General features: G+C 38.1%; 1 protein-coding gene across 1 annotated transcript in view; it reads right to left on the reverse strand.

The window, feature by feature from the left end:
* The window catches only part of SLC36A4 (solute carrier family 36 member 4), an 85,271-nt gene that overhangs the window by 54,173 nt on the left and 9,938 nt on the right, over nt 1-21,160 (reverse strand). The window contains 5 exon segments of the mRNA XM_058825645.1: nt 8,536-8,634; nt 9,344-9,571; nt 18,173-18,257; nt 19,466-19,561; nt 20,819-20,907. Of these exon segments, the coding sequence (XP_058681628.1) occupies nt 8,536-8,634; nt 9,344-9,571; nt 18,173-18,257; nt 19,466-19,561; nt 20,819-20,907 (597 nt within the window).

Genomic DNA, 21,160 nt, shown 5'->3' on the forward strand with positions numbered 1-21,160 from the left:
AGTTCTCACCTATCCCGACCTGTTCCTTTGTAAGCAAGAGAAAAAATTTACAAACTTCAATCTGTTGCAATGGAAAGGTTTAAAATAAAACGTTTTCCCAAAAGGTCTTTTGTCTTTTATGTGAAATGCTCCTCCACCCATACGTTCCTTTATTTTCTAAGGGGACACAGAACAAAGTCTGCACATATTGCAAGGTCCTGCATGGGGCTGTGCAAATTTCATAACTGCAGAAGTGAAAAAATAAATTACAATGGTTTCCACTGAGGACTAATGAGTATGACAGGAAATAAATGGGATTAGAGACCTACAAAATTTTTTAACTTTAAATACAGAAATTTCTCTGCCCTGGGATAAGGAGCCTTGAAAATACAGACATATACACTCCTGGATCAACAGCTAATAAACAACAGGACCCCAAAACAGAAAGTGTTTTGCATGTCACATCTTACATTTTACAAGGCCATCATTGAAAGAAATAACCACCCAATTCTGAAAAGAAACCCCAACCAATCCAAACAGAAGGAAGAGAAGGCACTGACAATTTCACTTTCTTTAGAACAGTTCCATACAACTCAGCTTGCCCTGAGAGCATGCCATGCTTTGACAGCTACACTACCCATCACCCTTCCCATGACACACTCACACAGCTCAAGCACAACACCAAGAATACACCAAGACAAGCTGAAGGACACACACCACATCACTTCCTGCTATAATCTTCTCACTCCAAATATCTTCCCCATTACAATATTTTCCCTTTCCACCTCTCCCATTTCTTTTAGGATTCTTTCTTCTGCTGCTCCTGAGAAATCAGTATAATTTTTCAACCACAATGTTTATTAGGGAGCCATCACTGATGCCTGCAAAAGTGTTCAGCAGTACATTACTAAGGGCTCTCAACTCTGGGAGAACATGTATTTATACAAAATTTTAGGTTTAGGAAAGGTATTCTTTAGTGAACATTCAAGAACATTACTGAGTTAAAAATTCTTTTGACAAAATGATAGGTTTATTAATACCTAGTATTTTCAGCCATATAATAAAGTCACTTTTTTTCCAGCTGCTGTCTCCATCATCCCTTATTCAATAAATGTAAATGATTCATGATTTACAACAGATTTAACTTAAAAAATAAACATGTTGGCAAAATATTTAAGAGGCAAACTAGAACTTAAACTTTATTTATTGTTACATATAGACACAAGCATTGCACACTGCAATGCTACTTTCATCAATGAAAAGCCTGCACAGAGGCTATTATAGATGGTAAAGTTAAGATGCTGCTGATTAAATGACAGACATGAAAGTCTAAAACCAAGGATGCAAGTATTTATTCTAGGTAGCTGCTTTCTCCGGGAAAAGTCATTAACATTTCTGCATCTTCAGGGTTATATTCAAGATCTTTCTCACATCATGAAGACTTACATTTAAATACAACTTGGGAATTCCATACACTGCAGGTAAGTGCTCACTCAGAACATAACAGAAAGGAAATCTTTTCCAAATGTCACAACTAAGTTCAAAAAAGCTGCAGTTTAGAGGACTTACAGAATGGTGGGCCAGGGGAACAAAAAATCTGGCTCCAAAAAAGCAAAATAATTTGGATGAATATTCCTGCCTGAAATTATTTAACTATGTTTCTAATTATATATAACATCATCATAAGTAGTTTGTGCATCACTCTGCCTCTACTGCATGTATAATTAAGGCAGACACATCTTCCATCTAAGACAGGGTCACATCTAAAAGGAAAATTGGCTTTTGTACCTCACTGAAGCTGTGTCTCACACCCCAAAACCCACCTGCCATAAGCTGGCAAGGCAGAGCATGACAATTTGGCACTCTGACACTTGCTCCTTGCCTCCTTCTTCCAAGTCACCAACCACAAAATGATTAAGAAAAGTTTCAGGCAAGTAAGCAGTAAACTTAAAATGCCTTTGTTCTACGATTGCGTAAATGCATGTATATCTTAGGTTTTCTAAAGAAAAAGAAACATTTGAATGCTGCAAGCATGTGTGTGGGATGCTGCCTGAAAGAATGTTATCCTAGGGACTTTCTGTTTGTGTTATTAAGAATTGCCTTTAAAATAAGAAGTAATAAAAGTACAATATGTAAAAAACAATGGTTCTCCAGGGTGAAAGCAAGTTCCTCCATTCTCAGGAAGTGCAGATTACTGCTAAGGAATATTTAACTTGATAAAGAGGTGATATCAAGTTGTCTGATACTTTATCAACATTCATCTGAATTGGGGAGATGTATATTTTTAACAGTTTCTGATACAACATCTTTCTATCTGCTGCACCTAACAACATTCTCTGTTTCTAACACATTTGCTCATCACCATTTCCTGATTTTGCACAGTAGCTACAACACACCTCTTGCTAACACAACATGTGAAGTCCACACTTACCATGTACATTTAGTAGTAGGTCATGTCCACAGTCATCAAACCCAGTCCAAATGCAAAGACATGCTTGTCCAAACACAAATCCATCCTCAGAGAATTCCCACCTTTCACATTTTGAGGATACAAGCCTTTGCATCATCAAAAAGAACACCAATGGAATTGATATACCTTGGTCCAAAGAGCTGATGCCTCAAGTAGATTTAGATGATGTCAGGTTACCTGTTAAATGTCTGCTTCTGATAAATACAGTCTGGTCTTAAGGACAAGGGAAGCATGCCACTGGGTTTCTTTTTTTTTTTTTTAAGGACAATACTAATCTGTCAAAAGAGTTTTTGACAATGAGAGGCTTTTATCTCAAAGCCACAGGCCTAACAAGCTCATCTGCATTACTTCCCAAATCCAAATAATGACATTTTAAAACGATAATCCACTTAGTTTTCTCTTTTTAAATCTTCTGGAATTGGTTAGCTGCTGCCTAATGTGATTCCAGAGCCTGTCTTCTGGTATACAAATACCACCCTATCTTCAGCTGCAAAGCTGTGATATCCAAGTTCAAAAGCAGTTTGAATAGACATCTTCAAGTAATAGGCCAAAATATAAGAAGTCTTATTTTCCAAACCTGAAATTAATGTTGGAAAGTAATGTTTTTCTCTTCACTAAGCTAATCTGTCTGCAGCACTCAACAGGAGGAGAAAAATCACACTCAATTGTAAAAACTGCAGTTAATGTAGCATATTTATATGTAATGGAGAAGGAAAATTATATTTCTTGTTTAAATATTATGATTCTATTCCATCCTTCTTCCTCCTGAAGCTTATTATAAAGTATCGCTTTCACATTTGGATTTGGTTTTTTATATCTAGAACAAGAAACCCAAGCAGACTTTTGACGCAAAATATTCATTAAGTGTAACTGCTATTACATAAACTGAACATTATGCAAAGCCTTTACCTGCACATGGCAATGCTGCAGACAGAGCCAAGCCTGAAGGCGCTGCTTTACACCCTTTTAAAAAGGGTGTTCAACACTTTTAATTTCATTTTGGACAAACTCAGTCTGAAGTTACTTTTAATTCAGTAACAAAATCTCACATTAATTTTTAAATCAGGCCTACTCACCTCTGGAATATGAAAGGAGCATTCTAACATGGTTCTTACAAAATAATGTTTCATGTTCTGTGAAAGACATCTTCACTCTACTACATCACCCACAGTTCCTGCATTCAAGGAGTAGCATTGGTTCTCTCTTCTGTTCTGTGGCCTGAACACCAGCCCCGTGCTTTGCCAGGCAGCATCATCTGGCACAGGGAACCCACAGCCACAGAGAACCAAACTACAGAGGGAAAGCAGCAGCTGCCACATCTCCCAGCCCCAGCAGAGTCCTGTACTCAAACAGGTTCACTGAGGGCTGAAGATACATTTTCTCCACTTTGAAATCCACATTCTGTCCCTGAGCCAAAATCTTCACTTGAAGGTTTAAACAAAACCAAACATCTTATGTGGTTTGTTGCATCTGAGAGGAATAGCAGATTTGTCTTTACAAACAAGCTGTGGGTCTGCTGGTAGATAAAACTAGCACTGGGAGATAAAAGAAACAATGGGAAGGATTCCACTGATTGATGAATGGAAAAAGATATTTGCTTTTACAAACAAACTTTATGTTTGCTGATAAACGAAATCAGACATTGAGAGACGAACGAAATAATGGGGAAGAAAAACCTCTAAATTCCATATCAATTAAAAATTAAAAGGGAGGGTTATACATTAGAGGGAAATCTTTGGTATCAGGTGTATCGGGGAGTCTGTACCTCTCAAGTACCTCAGCCAGTGGAGAAAGAGAGAAGGGAAATGTGGCTGGGAAATCAGGATAAAAAGGAGGCTGCATCCTCCAAAAATTTGAGAGATCCCAGAATGCTCCATGGTCTCTCCCTTTATTCGAAAAAAGACAGAAAGGACTCCTCTGTCTCCTTTTTGGACATAAACCTCTGGTGTTTGTGGATTAATTTTCTTAACACATCCACTTGGGAGTACTGCATTTCTGTTGCCACTGCTGTTCCACAAACTGAACTGATGTCACCAGTCAGTAGGATTTTCACAAGGTCACCCTGATCATGGTAAAGTCTAAACTTACAAGTGATGAAATCCCATAACAACTCTCAACGCTATGAACGGTAACCCCGAGACTGACAGTACTGAGCTCTCAGCTGCTGTTTGCTACCTCGGGGTCACTGGGTGCCCCTGCTGCCAACTTCTGTTCCCACACAGTAATGATCCCCACCCAGCTGTCAAGACAGCCACCATTTGCAGCAGCAACCTCAGACCAATCTGGAGTAACCCCATTTTTACAGACATCTCTAAGTGGCAGCAACTAAATGAACAGCACAAGCAACTGACTGCAGCACTTCTTAATCCTGTTACAAGCATCACTCAGAGTGTAGCATGAATTAACATTAATCAGCTCTTCAACAGCTCTAACCTTACTCCTGCTACAGCAATTGCAACAAAAAACAACTTGCCTAGACTTCAGCAAATTACCAAAATTGCTCAAACCTGCTATCAAGTAAGAGTCTAGATGGATCACAGGCAAATATGAACAGCTCAATTCATCACATTAATATCATCAATTCGTCATATTAATTGTTTTCAATTTAACGAAATATATCTCAAAATAGTTTTATATTACTGGCTGATGAAATGTTTAAACTAGCTCTTAGTACCACCCAAATGCTACTTTCTAGGCACTACCTTGGCTTCTTTGAGATCTTATATTTCAAATATAAATAGTCCACGTTTTTGTTATTACAGACTCAAATCAGTAAAATTGAGGTTCTTCAAGTATATTTATTTAGGGATCGACTATACCCAAAGCAACAATATTCCAAAATCCATACTGTTGATTTTCTTACAGCACTATGACAGCTAATCAGTCCTAATCTAACAATAGATTTTAACCAAAACCCATGTTCATACACTCATCATCTGTGAGGCAAACATGATCTCTCAAGATCAAGAGGAAAGTTCTAGTAGGAATCTGCTGAATCATTGCAGCTCTCTGAAACATGTTCAATTTAGCGAGCAGGTCCTCTGTTTTATTAGTGTCACTAATTTTTATTAGTTACTAATGAACTATAGTCATATTTTAAGTGATGACAAGTGCTAAACCGAAAGAAAAAAAAATTAAGATATATGTATTTTGGAGCAATGGGATGAAAAAAAACCCAAGCAAACACACTAAGGGCAGTTTCCCTCTCTTGTCAGGTTCTGCTTAAGATGACTTCACTAGCCCAAAACCTCAGAATTTCATTGTCCCTTTTCATAACACCAGTAATCTGGCAGCTCTCAAGATGAGAATTGGCATAACACACATTCAGATTCAAGGAAAAGGAAAAATGAGACCTCATAACATACCATAACTGGTATGCCAACTTATTGTATAAAATTAAGCAATCAAAATCAACTTTTCTGAGAATTAAGACCTTAAGGCATCTGTTTATAATGCCATGTTCAGACAGCTTCACAGTAATACTAGATATTTGCAAGACATTCCAGAACAGAACCTAAAATCAAGTATCTAAAAACGAGACCAAGATTACATAAACCCATTTTATGTGCTTGCAGTCAGACAAGAGCAGACTAAGGAGCCAATTAAATTAAATGGAGCCTTTTTTTTTCCTTACCAGAACAACTCAACCACATGGATCTAGGAACGGTAAGACAGGGGGTAACAAAGTTACCACACACCAGCTACACAACAGGTTTATGATGGCAACTTCCTGAGCTATAATAACTAGTTATCAATTAAATCATTCACCAAGAATTACATTAAATACTAATTATGTAAAGAGGAAATGTCTTGCTTTGCTTCACTTATCTTTTTTTTTATTTCATGCTTCAACAACTTTGTTTAGTTCTGATTATTCAAATATATGAAATAATCTCTTCTTCAGATCTTCTCTATAGTGAATGCAAATACAGCATAAGCATGCATGGCAAACATGCTGCATGCCTAAAATATCCCTGAGAGGCAGGGACATCTTAATACCATGCTGCATATAATGAACAGACATTAAGCTATAGATTTTCACTTTCATTTCAGTTTATAAAGGTAGCCATGTTATATTAATGGTTTTTTGTAATGTAAGCACACACACAAAGTGTATTGAACCATAATAAACATAAACATTTAATTAGTTTGTAATACTAATAACAAGGTGAAAACTTAACCATGCTTTCAATTTGCTTTGAAGAGGGAGTAAATTATCACCAAGTAAAAAACAGAGACAGCCTATGCAGAAATACATGCAATACATACATAACACTAATATGTAATAATATAAAGTAGCATTTTTACATTTTAAAGGTACACATAGAATAAACCCTACATCATTAAGCTCTTGAATAAAAGAGAGATAAAAAAATAATTTCCTTGAAGATGTCCTTAGTAACAACCAGGGAGTCAAACAAGCAAATGCTCTGGGCAATTCTTTAAGAGGTTTACATCAGAAGTCAATGCTGCCACTACTGATGTAAACTTAAGGAGCTGTCTAATTTGGGATCCAATGTGCCAGCAAATAATTACAATAAACGAATTCCCTACCTATAATTTAATAAACTACTGCTACCAAATGATAAGCCCTTCACCACCTTCCTGAGGCTTACAGAGCTCTCACTTGGGATTCCCTGTGTGCAGTACATGAGCAAACCTGACAAAACAGGGGCATGCATCAGATGTACTATGCATGACACACACAGCAAGTGTACTCTGTCCCAGGTAGACTATATAACCAAAAAGTAACAAGCTTAGTGTAGTCCAGTCTGATTCTCTGAGCCTGTGGAGGTTTTTTTGCCCAAGACCTGTAGGTATCAAATAATCTCAGACAAACAGCTGATTTCCTATAATGAAATTTCCACATGACAAAAGATGTTCAGATACACACAGATTTATGGTAGGTAAACCTCTGAATCAATCAGTTCATATGTGAGAAACAGTGGAAAATATGTTACAAAGTATGTTTTCAAACTAAGTAAAAAGGTTTTCCTATTCAGCTATTCTGCCACTGACAACACAACAACAAAGTAAAATAATCTGGTTTAAGTCAGAATTGACAAATCTAAAAAAGAAAACAGACTTGAAAATCTTCTGTGTTATATGAGTGACAGACAATAATTTCAGCTTAACTGCATGCTGCTTTGGAGTTGTTTTAGTTTGGGTTTGTTCAGAGTTTTTTTGGGGGATGGGGTAGGGACAGAAGGAGGGTTGGTTGGCTGGTTTTTAATTTTAAACATACACTTTAAGCATAACACTTGCTTAAATATGTAGATATATAACAAATAAAGTATGTACACTAATTTCCCCAACAATTTATGACCTACCATTCCAAGAGGCCTCTTGAGCTACCTTTTAAAATATACCACATGGAACAAAAGTGGTTAACTAATGAGAGGAAAGCTAATGTCTCTGCAAATAATTTGATGGATGAAAGGATGAGTGTTAACATCTTTGAAATGGGTCTTAATATCTCTACTGGCTTTGGGCAGCAGGTTCATTACAGAGCCCCAACAGTCTGGCTCCTGAAACAGCCAAGTGGCCCTGTACAAACCTGAACTTTGAACTTTGGGGTAAAACAGTAGGTTCAAGGGGGGAATATGTGGTAGGCAGTTCAGGAAGGCTGGACCCTCTGAGTACCTCAGCACTGGGGAAAGGAAAAGGGCAACATGCAGCAGGGAATCTGGGATAAAAGGAGGCTGCACCCTCTGAAACCTTGAGAGAGAAAACCCCACAGGTGTGTGCCCCAGAGGAGTCTGCCTTTGGTTACATAAAGTTGCAGGACTCCTCTGTCTCCTTTTTGGACATAAACTTCAGGTCTTTGTGGATTTTCCTGACACTAACTATTTGGGACTAAATGCATTTTTGCAATTTGGGACAGGGCTAAGCATCCAAGCCATGGGGATGTTGTGTCCACAACTTTCACCTTATTTGATTAATTAATTAATTAATTAATTAATCCTTTTCACACGAACACAGGAGATTAGTGCTTCACAAAATCAAAAAAATAACAACAGGAGTAAAACTGCCTGTATCCCCAGCACAAAACCAGTGATTTTGAAGAGTCAGTGAAAAGCACTTACCACACCAATTCCTTCAAAAGCAAATACTGCAGTCCCAAAAAACAGTGGGTATTTCTTCCAGCCAACCACAGGTGGCAGTTTTCGAGGATCTGCTAGATCCTGAAGAAAACAAAGCAAAACAGTGCATTACCTCTTCCTACAATTTTGACTGATGCATTATGTTATACAAAAGAAAATTCAGTACATGTTGATAGTGGTGTATATGTTGCTATTTACAATCCCTGGTTTTCCTCCCAAACCTAGTCCTCTATACACATTTATAGCCACCTTCCCACATGGAAACTTGCAGATGTATTTATTCTAGATTCCATCACTGTCACTAGAAATTTTCACATTTAATGTAACAAATCGGCGTGCATAAGGGAGCATCAATTAAAACAGAAGGGAAAGTGCACATCTCAAGTCTTATCTTCTGCAAACTTCTTAGTGTATTGCTCTTTCTAACCTGCTTTCATACTGCACAGATATTCTTTAAAACCATAAGGGACACTAAAAGAACATCTCTTTAACACAAGACAAAGTTCTGCAGAATGATTAATTACTATTACTATTAATTATCCAATTTTTTTCATAATTTCTCCTGCCTCCTTGCTCAGTCTATATTCTCATTGCCTCTCTCCCCATGCTCCACTTCCCACTCATGAAAATAAATATTTTTATTATCTTAAATTAAGATGCCTTAAATAAAGTTAATGTTGCCTTTCAGAAATTGTCAGTCAGTATATATCTATCAGAAACCAACTGCCACATTCAACAAACATAACTTGCCACACTGAAAAGAACAGATAATAAACTTTTTTATACTCACTCTAACAATATACTGGTAAATAATCACCAGGCTGACAGCCATGGACAGATTGGCAAGCAATGAAAGCAAGGACAGGGTCTTAAGGTCACGAATGAAGACCAGGAGGACCAGGAATGGCAGGAAGCACAGCATGTATATTCGTAAATCAGTATTCCTTTTCTCAGAGGAGCTGCCAGTGGCACTAACATTCATGGGAGCAATCTTACTTTCCAAGAATCCTTCATGGACCTTTATTAAAACAAACAAAACCAACATGTTAAACAGTGGTAGAAGTGAGTATATGGTCACATTGCTGTTTTCCTACAGGGAAGTTTGTCTCTCTGCTCCACCTGGTGAGGGACAGGAATTTTGAGATCTCTGTATGTGTACTCAGTGCAGAGGGGAAGACAAGGCACTTCTAGCAAGTATTTCATACTTAAGGCAAATGATGAAATGAGGGCTTGAAAGCATCATTATCCCACCACTGAGGAAATTCACACATGCAGTTTAGATCAGAGTCCTTTCAGAAAGGGAGTTTGGTAAACTGGAAGCAAGCCAGACAGATCTGGGCCTAAAACTTAAGAGTTAGAATTTTCCTGGGGAGAGGAAGTGGGTTAGATAATAAAATGCTATTGCACTTGAGTTCAAAGCCTAACAACCTTATGCCTTCACCATACACATCACAGCAGCATACATACAAAATAATGTTAGAATATGAACATGCCTGCCTTTCCTTTAATTCAAATGATTTTTTTTCACTCTTCACTTTATTAATGAGTATTAACTCAACTTTTAAAACCATGACAGAATTGAGAGTTCTGTATCTAATAAACTGATACAAATTAATGCCTATAAATTAAAAGTAGTACACAGTGTGAAAGTGCATTAGGTTTTTTTGTACATAACATTACAATAGCTGTATGTAGTGCAAATCAGAAGATTGAGTTTGGAACTCTTTATGACTCTCACTGCTTCTTTTAGGAAAAAGTCAGCATGGCTGCAACTGCCAAAATTTGTTTTGTGGAAATTTACACAGCCATCTGTGCTATGCACACCACAATCAAAACATTCAGAGCTACTGGTGATTCTGCTTGCTGCAAAACAAGAACTGTTTTATTTGTTTTAGATCTCCTCATGCTGTTTCCCTTAGGTATCCTTTTCTTCTCTACCATTGCATTCAGCATCTTCCAAATGAGCCTATGACTGTACTTAATCTGCTCATGCTGTATAAAGCCTTTGGCTTGATGGCTACAAAAACATACCTAAACAGCGAAAAAAAAAATCCTTATTGCACAGAGACAAACAAAAATGCTAAACTGATATATAACCGAAATAACTTGCTTGATTTGCATTGTTTCAAACAATCCACAAATTCAGAAAGAGTCAATTAACTTAAAACTATTCAATCTGTAACCAAAAGCACTGTACTCTTTTTTCCACAATGAAAAAGAAAAAGCCAAATTATATAATTCTGCAACTGCATGCTTTCCAGAAATCTCAATTATATGAAAACATCGCTGGTCATTATGGAAACACTGATGGTTTCTACCTTGCAAGAATCTAAAGTGTCTTGCAAGACATTTAACATCTGGTAGTTTTCATTAAGATACCATTTTTACAAAGCTACAAAGAAGTTCTAATTACATTTAGAATTTAATTCCCACAGCTACAATAATTTGACTTTGCCAAGTTGTAAGTCAAACACTTAACCAAATTACTTCCCTAATGCCACATGAAGTAAAGCTCTCTGTGGAAGCTTCCTGCTTTCCCACTACACGTAGAACAGAAATGCAGAACAAGCACTTTAGGCCTTTCACTTTAACAGGTCTTGTGTGTTTACTTGCTTGCAGGCACTTGCAGGTAGCCAGAGCTGCTCTGCACACAAGGACATGTAAAAGAGCTTCTAAGAATCACAAAGTGATTTGAGCACAGAAACTCTCTGCTACAATAAACATTTAGCCCAGCATAGTCTTCAATTTATACAAATATCTGTAGCCTGATGAGCTATTAGAAAAAAATAAATACCCAAACCAAACAAAAAACTAGCAGGCAAGATACAGTTCAGGTTCTAAAATACATTTTTACAATACCACAGTATAAACCAGCTTCTACTCAAATAATTTCAAGTATTCAAACACATCAGTCTTCCCATAAAGACAAAGGCATTCCCTTAGTACACATAAACCCCATTAGAAAGTGCCTGAAGTCAGAAATATTTTTTTCCTATTACCACCACAAATTCCATTCAACTGGAGTTTACTGGCTAATACTGTTGGAAAATGCAGTACACAATAGTCTATAAAATCATATCCAAATTTTGGCCTACTGTGATCAGCTGCCCTGATGATGGGTGTGATAAGATCACATCTCCACATTCTGTTAGGTAAGTGTGGTCATACGAAATAGCCTTTATAATTATCTGCCTTTTACTTTTTCACAAGAGTACAGAGGGAAGCACAGAGAAAGAACATACTACACCTACAAACCCTCCCCAGCCTTCATCAGGTGAATCGATACTGATGCACAATCAGCAAAACACAGCTGACTAAAATTCTCAGACAGTGCCTCCCTGGCCCTACCTTCCCACCTCCCATTTGCACTCTCAGAATGAGTTATATTCCTGCAATAAATCACAACACTATAACCTGCTTTACAATACAGTAAGTGTGGTAACCCTTCTCCCTACATTGTTCCCTGATCCAGAATTCCCTGGAGAAGGAAATGGAGGCCAAACAGATTCTCAAAAACTTCATGACTTGCAGGAGCCTGTAGCAGGTCCCATTCCTTGAAATATAGTTTAAAGAAAGAAGTCAGGGCATCAAAAATATTCTAGCTGTAAGGGGAGAAAAAATAAAAAATATACAAATGATGAAATTCTTAACCTGCTCAGTACAGATTACTATTCTGCATTAACCAGATTTGCAGTCACAGCTGTCTTTAGTCTGAGATAGGAACAGCATCTACTTGTATGTTTTTTTACAACTTTCCCTTGTCCTCCCCTTTGACCTCACCAAGTACAAAACTTGACTTTATTTTCTAAACTCTTTGCAGTCCTGGCTGCCCCTAAGCCCTCCAAAAGCCACTTCTCCAAGGTGAAAAAGCCCAGTTTCTGCAGCCCTCAAAGGACAGGAGCCTCAGCCCCAATGATTTCAGCGGGCTCCCCTAAGCTCACTTCAGTCAGTCAATGGCATTCCAGTATTGAGGATATCAGAACTCAGCAGATATGGTAACAAATGGGTAGTAAGGATGACAATCACTTTCCTCCATCTACCAGCAATTCTTCTGTTCATACAACCCAGGATGCTGCTGCTTTTAGGGCACATTGCTGGCTCTTGATCATGACCACTACCCTCTGAATCTGATGACACAAACAGCTTTATTATCCCCTCTTTAGCTAGTTGTCCGTCCATCCATCCATCCATCCATCCATCCATCCATCCATCCATCCCATAATAACCGTTCTTGGATACAAGGATAATTACTGTCAGTGACAGCATGGAAAAACTTGCTAAATTCAAAGTGACATCTAGTGCTTTCTCATCATGTACAAATTCAGATTCATGGACACAGTTATACTGATAAAAATGCACAGGAGGACACAGTTTATTCCCTTTTGTGGATACATATACACCTTTAAATCAACTTTGTATCAAGAGAGCAGCTTTAACACCACCAGTCAGAGCAGTACCACTTACAGGCTTAGGCAAGACCAGAGAAAATATCCTGCAAAGGTGGATTTTGAGATGTGACAAAATGTGGGATCCTATACATTAGCTCAGAAGAGGCACACCAGATAAGATTCAGCAAGGGTTAATCTTGTGGCAGAACTAAACAGGCACCAGTTACTGACAGGCAGAAGAAAGCTCAGTTGGAAAGTAAGATGCAAAAGTTATGGAAAGTAAGGCTCACTACTCTCTCTTCAAATGAAACAATGGCTGTGGGAGATCTGACAGTAGAGTAGCAACGGAAAACTCTAATGAAGATGAGATTATAATGACTTTTTCAGGCTAACATCATCATGACTTTAAAGTGTTTTCCTAAATTTTGCTTTGAAAAATTGATCAGACAACACTTAAAACTGTTCCAAAAGTACCAAAATACAAAAGAGCAGGAAGAATTTTGGATTTTTAAACATTTTCATGTGCTGTTTAGTTCTGTGCAGATCTACTGCTGACTGTTAGGACGGACTATGATGCACTTTCTATCTAACGTAGTGTCCTAAATATTAGAATTAATATTACCTCAGATTTCTATTGTGGACAATAATCACGTTCAATCTTGCTCTGCTGCTCTCTGCTAGTGCATTACTGCATGTGGCAGTCATGCTGAGCCAAGAGCAGCCAACACTCCATGTAACTGCCTTTGTCCTGAACAAAGCAACATGACCTGGTGTCAAACATTTCCCCAAACCACATGAGAAATATCATTATGGTTTTAGAAAGGAAGCACATAGACACTCTAGTCACTAAGCAAAGTGATGCCCCCAGACAAAAGATTTCATCAGGAGTTACTTCAGTTACTCAAGCATTAATTTACCATGCTGGTGTGATGTCTGGAAAAGTTTTTTTCACTCATTTACACAACCCAAGCATAGCATTCAGCTGAATACAAGAATATCAAACATTTTGCAAATCTAGATATCAAGTACCTTCTCCACTCAGAAAACTAATGCAAAATTAGAGGCTGAAAAAAATCCAGTTGAAACAACAAAACACTTCCTTTTTACAGGAACTATCTCAGAAGCATGAAATAATTCCATGTCCTTAGTCTCTTTAACTGAGACCACTGTTTCCTTGCCTGTGTCCCAAACCACACTCTTTCTGTCATGCAGTTTTATGGACTTTTCAACATCTAGTGAACTCAAAGCAGCAGTCCTTGAACTCACTTGTTCCTCCTAATTTCTTCCTTACTTAGCTCAGAGGAACAGCCAGTTCAACACACAAGGCCAGGTCTGGGATAAAATCAGTACGTTATCAGAGAGATAAAGACTATATTATAATCCTGCAATTTTGCATGAACAGGCCAAATAAATGTTTCACAGCTCATTTAGTTCTGGCACTTCCCTGAAACTTAATACTGTACTTTGCAGCATTTTTAACACATCCAGTTTTATGACTAAGCACAGTTCCCAAAGTTTTGTGAGGTTTTTTCCTAAAAAATTGGGGAAAAAAATCACAATTCCACTACATAGTATGCTATTGATGGGTCATCTTCAGGGTGCTAAAGATCTAAAAAAATGCTCTCAAAAAGCAACAACATGTTTTCATTTCTTAGCTTTATCAGCAAACAATGAAAGAGGACACTTGCAGAGAACTCAGCAAACATAGAGAGAACTCAGCAAACATGCAGAGAACTCAGCAAACATGCAAAAGAAAGGAATAAATTTTCATTCACTAAAAAGGGTGGTGAGGCATTGGAAGAAGTTTTCCAGGAAAGTCTTGGAATCACCACCCTTTTAAGCGTTCAAGAAATTTGTGGATGTGGCAATTGGGACCATGGCTTACTGATGAACATGGCAGTATTTGTCGATCTTGATAAAAATCTTTGCAAAACCAACCTTCACATTTCCATGACTCTATGAAATGCCAGGACTCTTGACACAGGGTCCTCTGCTGTCCAAGCAGGAAATGCAAAGCAACTATGGCATGAAAGGGACCATGTTTTTTTGAGCACAGCTTCTTTTTTCTATCCCTGTGTGTTCCTACCCTAGCCTTGCTGTACTCAGCCCTCAAGATTTTCGTTCCAGCTTTACTGTTCTTCTCCAGTCTGAAACACTTTCACCCATAAGTCTCCTATTACATCCTGACAGAGTTAACCAGAACTTTTGTCACCAGTCTAAGTTTCTTTGGTGCTCCCGGAAAATATTTTTCCTTAGGAAAAGCTTGACTTGCTATTCAACATAACTGAAGATAGGATCTTGCATCACAGTGTCTGGGAAACCATAATGTAATGCAGAAAAATCTCAGTATAAGTTTCCACCAGTTTCAATGGGTTTAATTTGCACACACCAACATGCAAATATGATCAGCAAAGTACAGATTACAATGCAGATGTATCAGGTGTGCTATCAGTAGCAATTTTACTATGCTTTTCCTTTATCTCAGTTCTCCCATTCCTGCCTCCCCACTCCCTCTGTCCACCTTCCCCATCCTTTCACTACCCCAAATCATTAGAGATTTAGGCTGTACCAATTTTCATTCTTTGCTGCCCTCTACGGGACTGATTTCTGCAATAAAAGTTGCCAGGAAGAAACAAACCAGAGTTCTCCCTCAGAGAAGAGCAAGCACAGAGCAGTCCAAATCAAGTACATTTGGAAGTGGAACTTCTGAATTGCTTATGACTTTAATCCACCCATCCATAGGGTCCATGTTACAGGTCTCTGCAGCTACTGCTTTTGCAGCACTTGCCTTCCTGTAAGAGCTTTCAATATTTCCTCAAGAAAGCAACAAGTTTCCTGAAAAACATTTTAGGGGTTTTTTTCCCCCATCCTACAAAAGCCAAGGTCAGCAAATGTTCAGTCTCATCTTTTGCCTAAGGCCACAGCATAAACATAACTAGTTGATCAGGTAAGCATTTGATAAGAAAGGCTTTAATTTAATTTAAAACTTGCATTACAAGGCATGCATTAAAGATCTCATTTCAGAAGGCCAGCAAAATGACATCAGATAGTATTTTTAGCTTTAGAGACAGATTCTTAAGGCAGGAGTGCAGTTTTAAAGGCTTTTTTTTTTACTCCCACACAACATACAAATTACAGAGTACCCAGCTTCCAAATACACAGATTTGCCTAATTCTGATAGATCTTCATCCACAGACTTGGAAAACTTCTTAAACACTATACAAATACTCATCCACAAGGGGATGAAAAACCCAAACTATCTTCTATGTGCTAACTGCCCAAGGGGACACTCTTCTTCCCAATTAAATTAAGGTAAGCTGCTATGCCAAGACACCTGTTGCCTACCTTATGGGTAGAGTAAGAATCCATATGGACAATTAATGCTCAGCAACCTACAACAACTTATTCCTCACTTCACTACTCACAGGAGCATACACAGAATCAGAGAGTCACAGAAATGTTTGGGTTGGAAAAGATCCCCAGAATCACCAAGTCCAACCTTTGACCAATCATCACCTTGTCAACTACACCATGGCAATGTGTGCCTCATCCAGTTGTTTCTTGAACACCTCCAGGACTTCACCACCTCCCCACATAGTCTGTTCCAATGCTTAACAAACCATCCCATGAAGAAATTCTTCCTGATGTCCAACCTGGACCTTCCCTGGCATAACTTCAGACTGTGTCCTTTCAACCTGTCACTGGCTGCCTCAGAGAAAACAACAATCCCCACCTGGCTACAGCCTCCTGTCAGACAGTTGCAGTGAGTGATGAGGTCATTCCTGAGCCTCCTTTTCTCCATGTTTAACACCCCCTGCTCCCTCAGTCACTCTTCATATCACTTCCTCTCTAGTCTCTTCCCCAGCTTCACTGCCCCTGCCAGGAATCACTCCAGCATCTCAGTGTCTTTCTTGAAGTGAGGGGCCCAGACCTGGACACAGAACTTGAGGTGCTGCCTCACCAGTGCTTGTATGGATACAGGTCCAAGGAGATTTAGACTCATCAAGCTTTATGACAACTGACTAACCATAGTTCCTTGAGCAGAAAACACAGCAGAGCACATTGGTAGTGTCCTGGAATTGTGAAAAGAAGAGAGGGCACCACAAGCTCAACGCACCTGTTTGAGCATCCATCCTGTGCTGGCTGACCCTCCATGGACCACGTGCTCAGACACACAAACTGCTGACTGCAACTGCCAAGTGTGCCCTGAGGAAGAACCAACACTCACCAGGACCCCATCAAGAGAATCCCCCTATGAGAAAGAGCTTGGAAGGACTGGAGAGCAAGAGACAAAGCAGGTAAATGAAAGCAGGGGGGACTGGAGAAAGAGACAAAGCAGGTAAATGAAAGCAGGGGCAGCGTCACGAAAGTGCCAGGCATGATTTTGTTTGCTTTTGTCAGTGATGGATGGCAGCAGGGAAGAAAAGGGGTAGCTGGGTTTTATTTTAAGGTTTGGGGTTGCTTGCAATCTGTAAAGGTGTTTGTGGTTGTGGGGATCCATTTGCAATGTTTAGTCGACTTCAGCAACTTCAGGCATAAAACTTGAAAGAAAGAGATGTGACCAAATGCAAAGCATTCACAGAAGAGCAAGAACAATTTTAAGATTATATCATGTCTCCCCTCTAAAAGATAGAGGGGAGACAGAATAAAAATATTCAAAAATATAAAAGATGTCCACAAATAGAAAAGAATAAATTACTTATAGCTAGAACATGAAAAAAAAGAACTTACAATATCAGTAAGAAATCTGAGGCTTCTATAAAGAAGCAGCTGTCTAACAGATAAAGAAAGCATTGGAACTGACTACTGAGGAAGCTGTAGAAATGTCAATGTCAGGCATTTTTTGGAACAAAAATCAGGATTCATTTAGATACAGTGGATTCTGTGAATAGAAGGGACTAAACAAGAACCTAAAAAAAAAATTCAGTTATGTGAAAAGGATAAAATATGCCCAGGAGTTTGGAGAGAAAAAAGGAAGTCAGCAGAAAGCCTAGAAAAAAAAAATCTGGGACAACTGGCTCCTACACCATTTTATGCGTTATCTTCCATCATTTCCACAATTAATTTTTAAACTCAACAAACAAGTCAGAAGGAAATACACACTTTCACCAGAGCTGAATGTAGTTCACCTTGCCCACTGCGCCCCTTTTAACCAAAAGCTTTATAGGAAATAAAAGTGAGGGAAAATGAATTTAAACCCTTAACTGCTTTCATACTGCAGCATTACTCACTTGTTTCACATTTTCTGCCAAGAACACAACATAAACGCCACAAAATCCCAGCTGTGTTATCACTAGGAAAAAGTCCACAATATACCTGAGGAAGAAAAAACAAACATACATTATACTTAAGATCCAAACAATTACCCCATCGCTACCTAATATGCAATTACTGCTCCTTTTTGGAGTAGTCAAAATGCTAGACTCAAATGCCACATTAATCTCACAAGCAGTGCAGTGCAGGTTACTCCTCTGTGATCATTGCAAGAACACTGTGGCTCAGACTGCTTTAGAAAAAAGTGATACACTTTTGGTGGCCTGAATGGTGGCCTGCAGACAGACTGCAATGAAACTCTGCTAGAGTCAAGCACAGAGCAGAGATCTGTCCCAGAGAATGGATTTGCTGCAGCATAGGTCTCTGGAGACCCCAATGCCCATTTGAGGCTTGTAATTCTTTGGTGCAATAGAAAATTATATGTAAGAATATTAAAAAATCTATCAGAATTATATATCAGAAGAAACCAATTTTCCCTCTAATTGAGCTCTACTTCATCCCTATGAAGTCATCACAACATACTTTAAAACACCAGCTCACTAGCAAGATGCTGCATCCTGGAAAGTAATAGGAATTTAAAAAATTCCTCCACAAGTGAGGTAAAAACCATTTTAAATTAACGCTCAGCAATGTGTCTGTTTCAGACTCACAATTTCACTACTGTGCAGTCATACCATAAACTCTACAAACAGCAACAGATGGCAAAGAAAAAATAATGTGTTTTTTTGGTAAAAGACAGATAAAATATTTAACAGACACAACAAGCCATTTATATCTACATGTCATTATTGCAAAAACAGTAAATATTTCTCCACTATTTGTATGTTGTATTTAAACAGGAACCAAAGAATTGTTTTGCTTTGTCTCAGAATAAATATATCAAAGTAATTAACATTTGCAGGGTAAACCTGCAATGCAGAGAAATGCTGGGAAAAGAGAATGAAAACTTAAACTACTTCATTGCATTAGACAACACAGAATGCATTTCTGGTTATAACACATCTCTTCCTATATTACTAAACAGAATTCATTTTCTTCAGAGCTCTTGCAGAACTGAAAATTGATATGGCTAATAAAGTCAGATATCCTCCCATCTCACCACTACCAGCTGGCAGGAGGAAATAACACTGCATAAGAGCATTTTTAAGGAAGGTAAAATCTTAGTAAAATAGACATCTCCTAATCATTCAAAGTATAGCCATTAACTTTTAAAAATGAATTTACTCAATTCAATTCTAGCTCAAGCTTACCGGCCCCAAGAAGCTCGTTTCTGAAGAGCACTCAGGGGCCCCGCTTCCATGGCACAGCTGACTGTATCACTGTATCCCAGGGAGGACTTCCTCATCCTGATACCAAAAAGTGAAGAAAAAACAGAGTTACCAGAAACTATGACGACCCAGAACCCTACTTTGAAAATGCTGTTGGTCTTCCATGACTATACCACTTTGTTACCTGTGGCAACACTCTGCTGCTGAATTTAAGAGGTATGGTTTGGGCTTCTTTACCCCAGCAAGGGCTATTTAGCACTCTGCAAGCATGTGAAACACAGAGCTGCTTCCCCCCAGTTCAACAGTACTAGATGAGTTTCTTACAAAACAAGGGGTTTTTCTGATAAACTACTCCAAAATCATATTCTTCTTACATGACCTTAAGAAATTAATCTCGAATCTAAAAGTTACAAAGAACTTAAACAGAATTCAACTCTTGATGCACAAGCAGTTAATCACAATTGATTCAATGATCTTATTTCAGTCATCAACTTTAAAGACCATTCTAAACTACACAGGAAAAATTCAGGAATGAAAGGGTCTGTTCACAGTACAATATCATATAAACCTGGTAAAATAGATTTTCCAGCTACAGGGACATTAATAGTTTTGTGATTCTACTCAGTTCAAAAGTTCATTGCACTCCAAAACATGAGACCCTCCCACTGCTTCTCTTTATCACCTGACAGTACAATAAAAATATTTAATGAAAGTCACTATTAGTCAAAATTCTCTGTCAGTCAAACCTGAGTAACTGCTTGCCCACAGTACTGCACATGTCACTTGGAGGAATATTTAATACTTATCTGCTCAATAGCATCATTTTAACACATTCCTTCAGCACTACATATTCAAAGAATCAAGTTGCCAAATTCAGAGACAGAGCTCACATGTAATCATGAAAGACATTACCAGTATTTATCTTTTACTCCTATAAAATACTTATAAACTGGGAATTCATAGATTATTTACATTTTTCAAAGCTATGAAGACTCAGAAGCTCTATGAATATAAAGAAGGACTTAAAATAAGCAATTAAAACTGTCAAGAGAAAGACTTGATTATTTGCCAGCAGGGAAAAAGGTACTGGACAAAACAAGTTAAACCAAACTCATTTTGTATTTGAGCAGAAAACAAATATGTTTTTTAATGTGTTGCACAAAGCACAGCTATCATTACTAGGTGCACACTAAGAATTTGAGAAGAAGATTCTAAACTGACAGAAGAAACTGCTACAGTACCAGAGTATTTTGTAGACCAAAAATCACAAAAAGAAAAGAAGAATTAAAAAAATTAATTCAAACTCAGCAACTGAATGAATAGTTCCACATTTACCTCTGACATAGAGAGTGGCTGCAACGTACCAAGATGTGCATACAGTGAACAGATATAACTCCTATGAGCACAAGGCTGATTGGTCCAACCTGGTATGGAAAAAAAAAAAAGGGATGACACAGGAAATACAGACACTTTCATGGAAGTATGCTGGGGAAAAATATTTACATGAAAAAATTTCACATTGTAGCAAACAAAGTAATAATTAAAAATTTTTCACTCTCAGCAGGGTGCTGCTGCTGATGTTTCATGTCATCCCTTACTTTCAGTTCACTACTTAAGAGAAGGCTATTCAGGGGTGATCAAGCCATAAGTACGAAATGAGTACTTCACGCCTCTGTT

Source organism: Ammospiza caudacuta, chromosome 2, assembly GCF_027887145.1.
Source record: "Ammospiza caudacuta isolate bAmmCau1 chromosome 2, bAmmCau1.pri, whole genome shotgun sequence".
NCBI lineage: Eukaryota > Metazoa > Chordata > Aves > Passeriformes > Passerellidae > Ammospiza > Ammospiza caudacuta.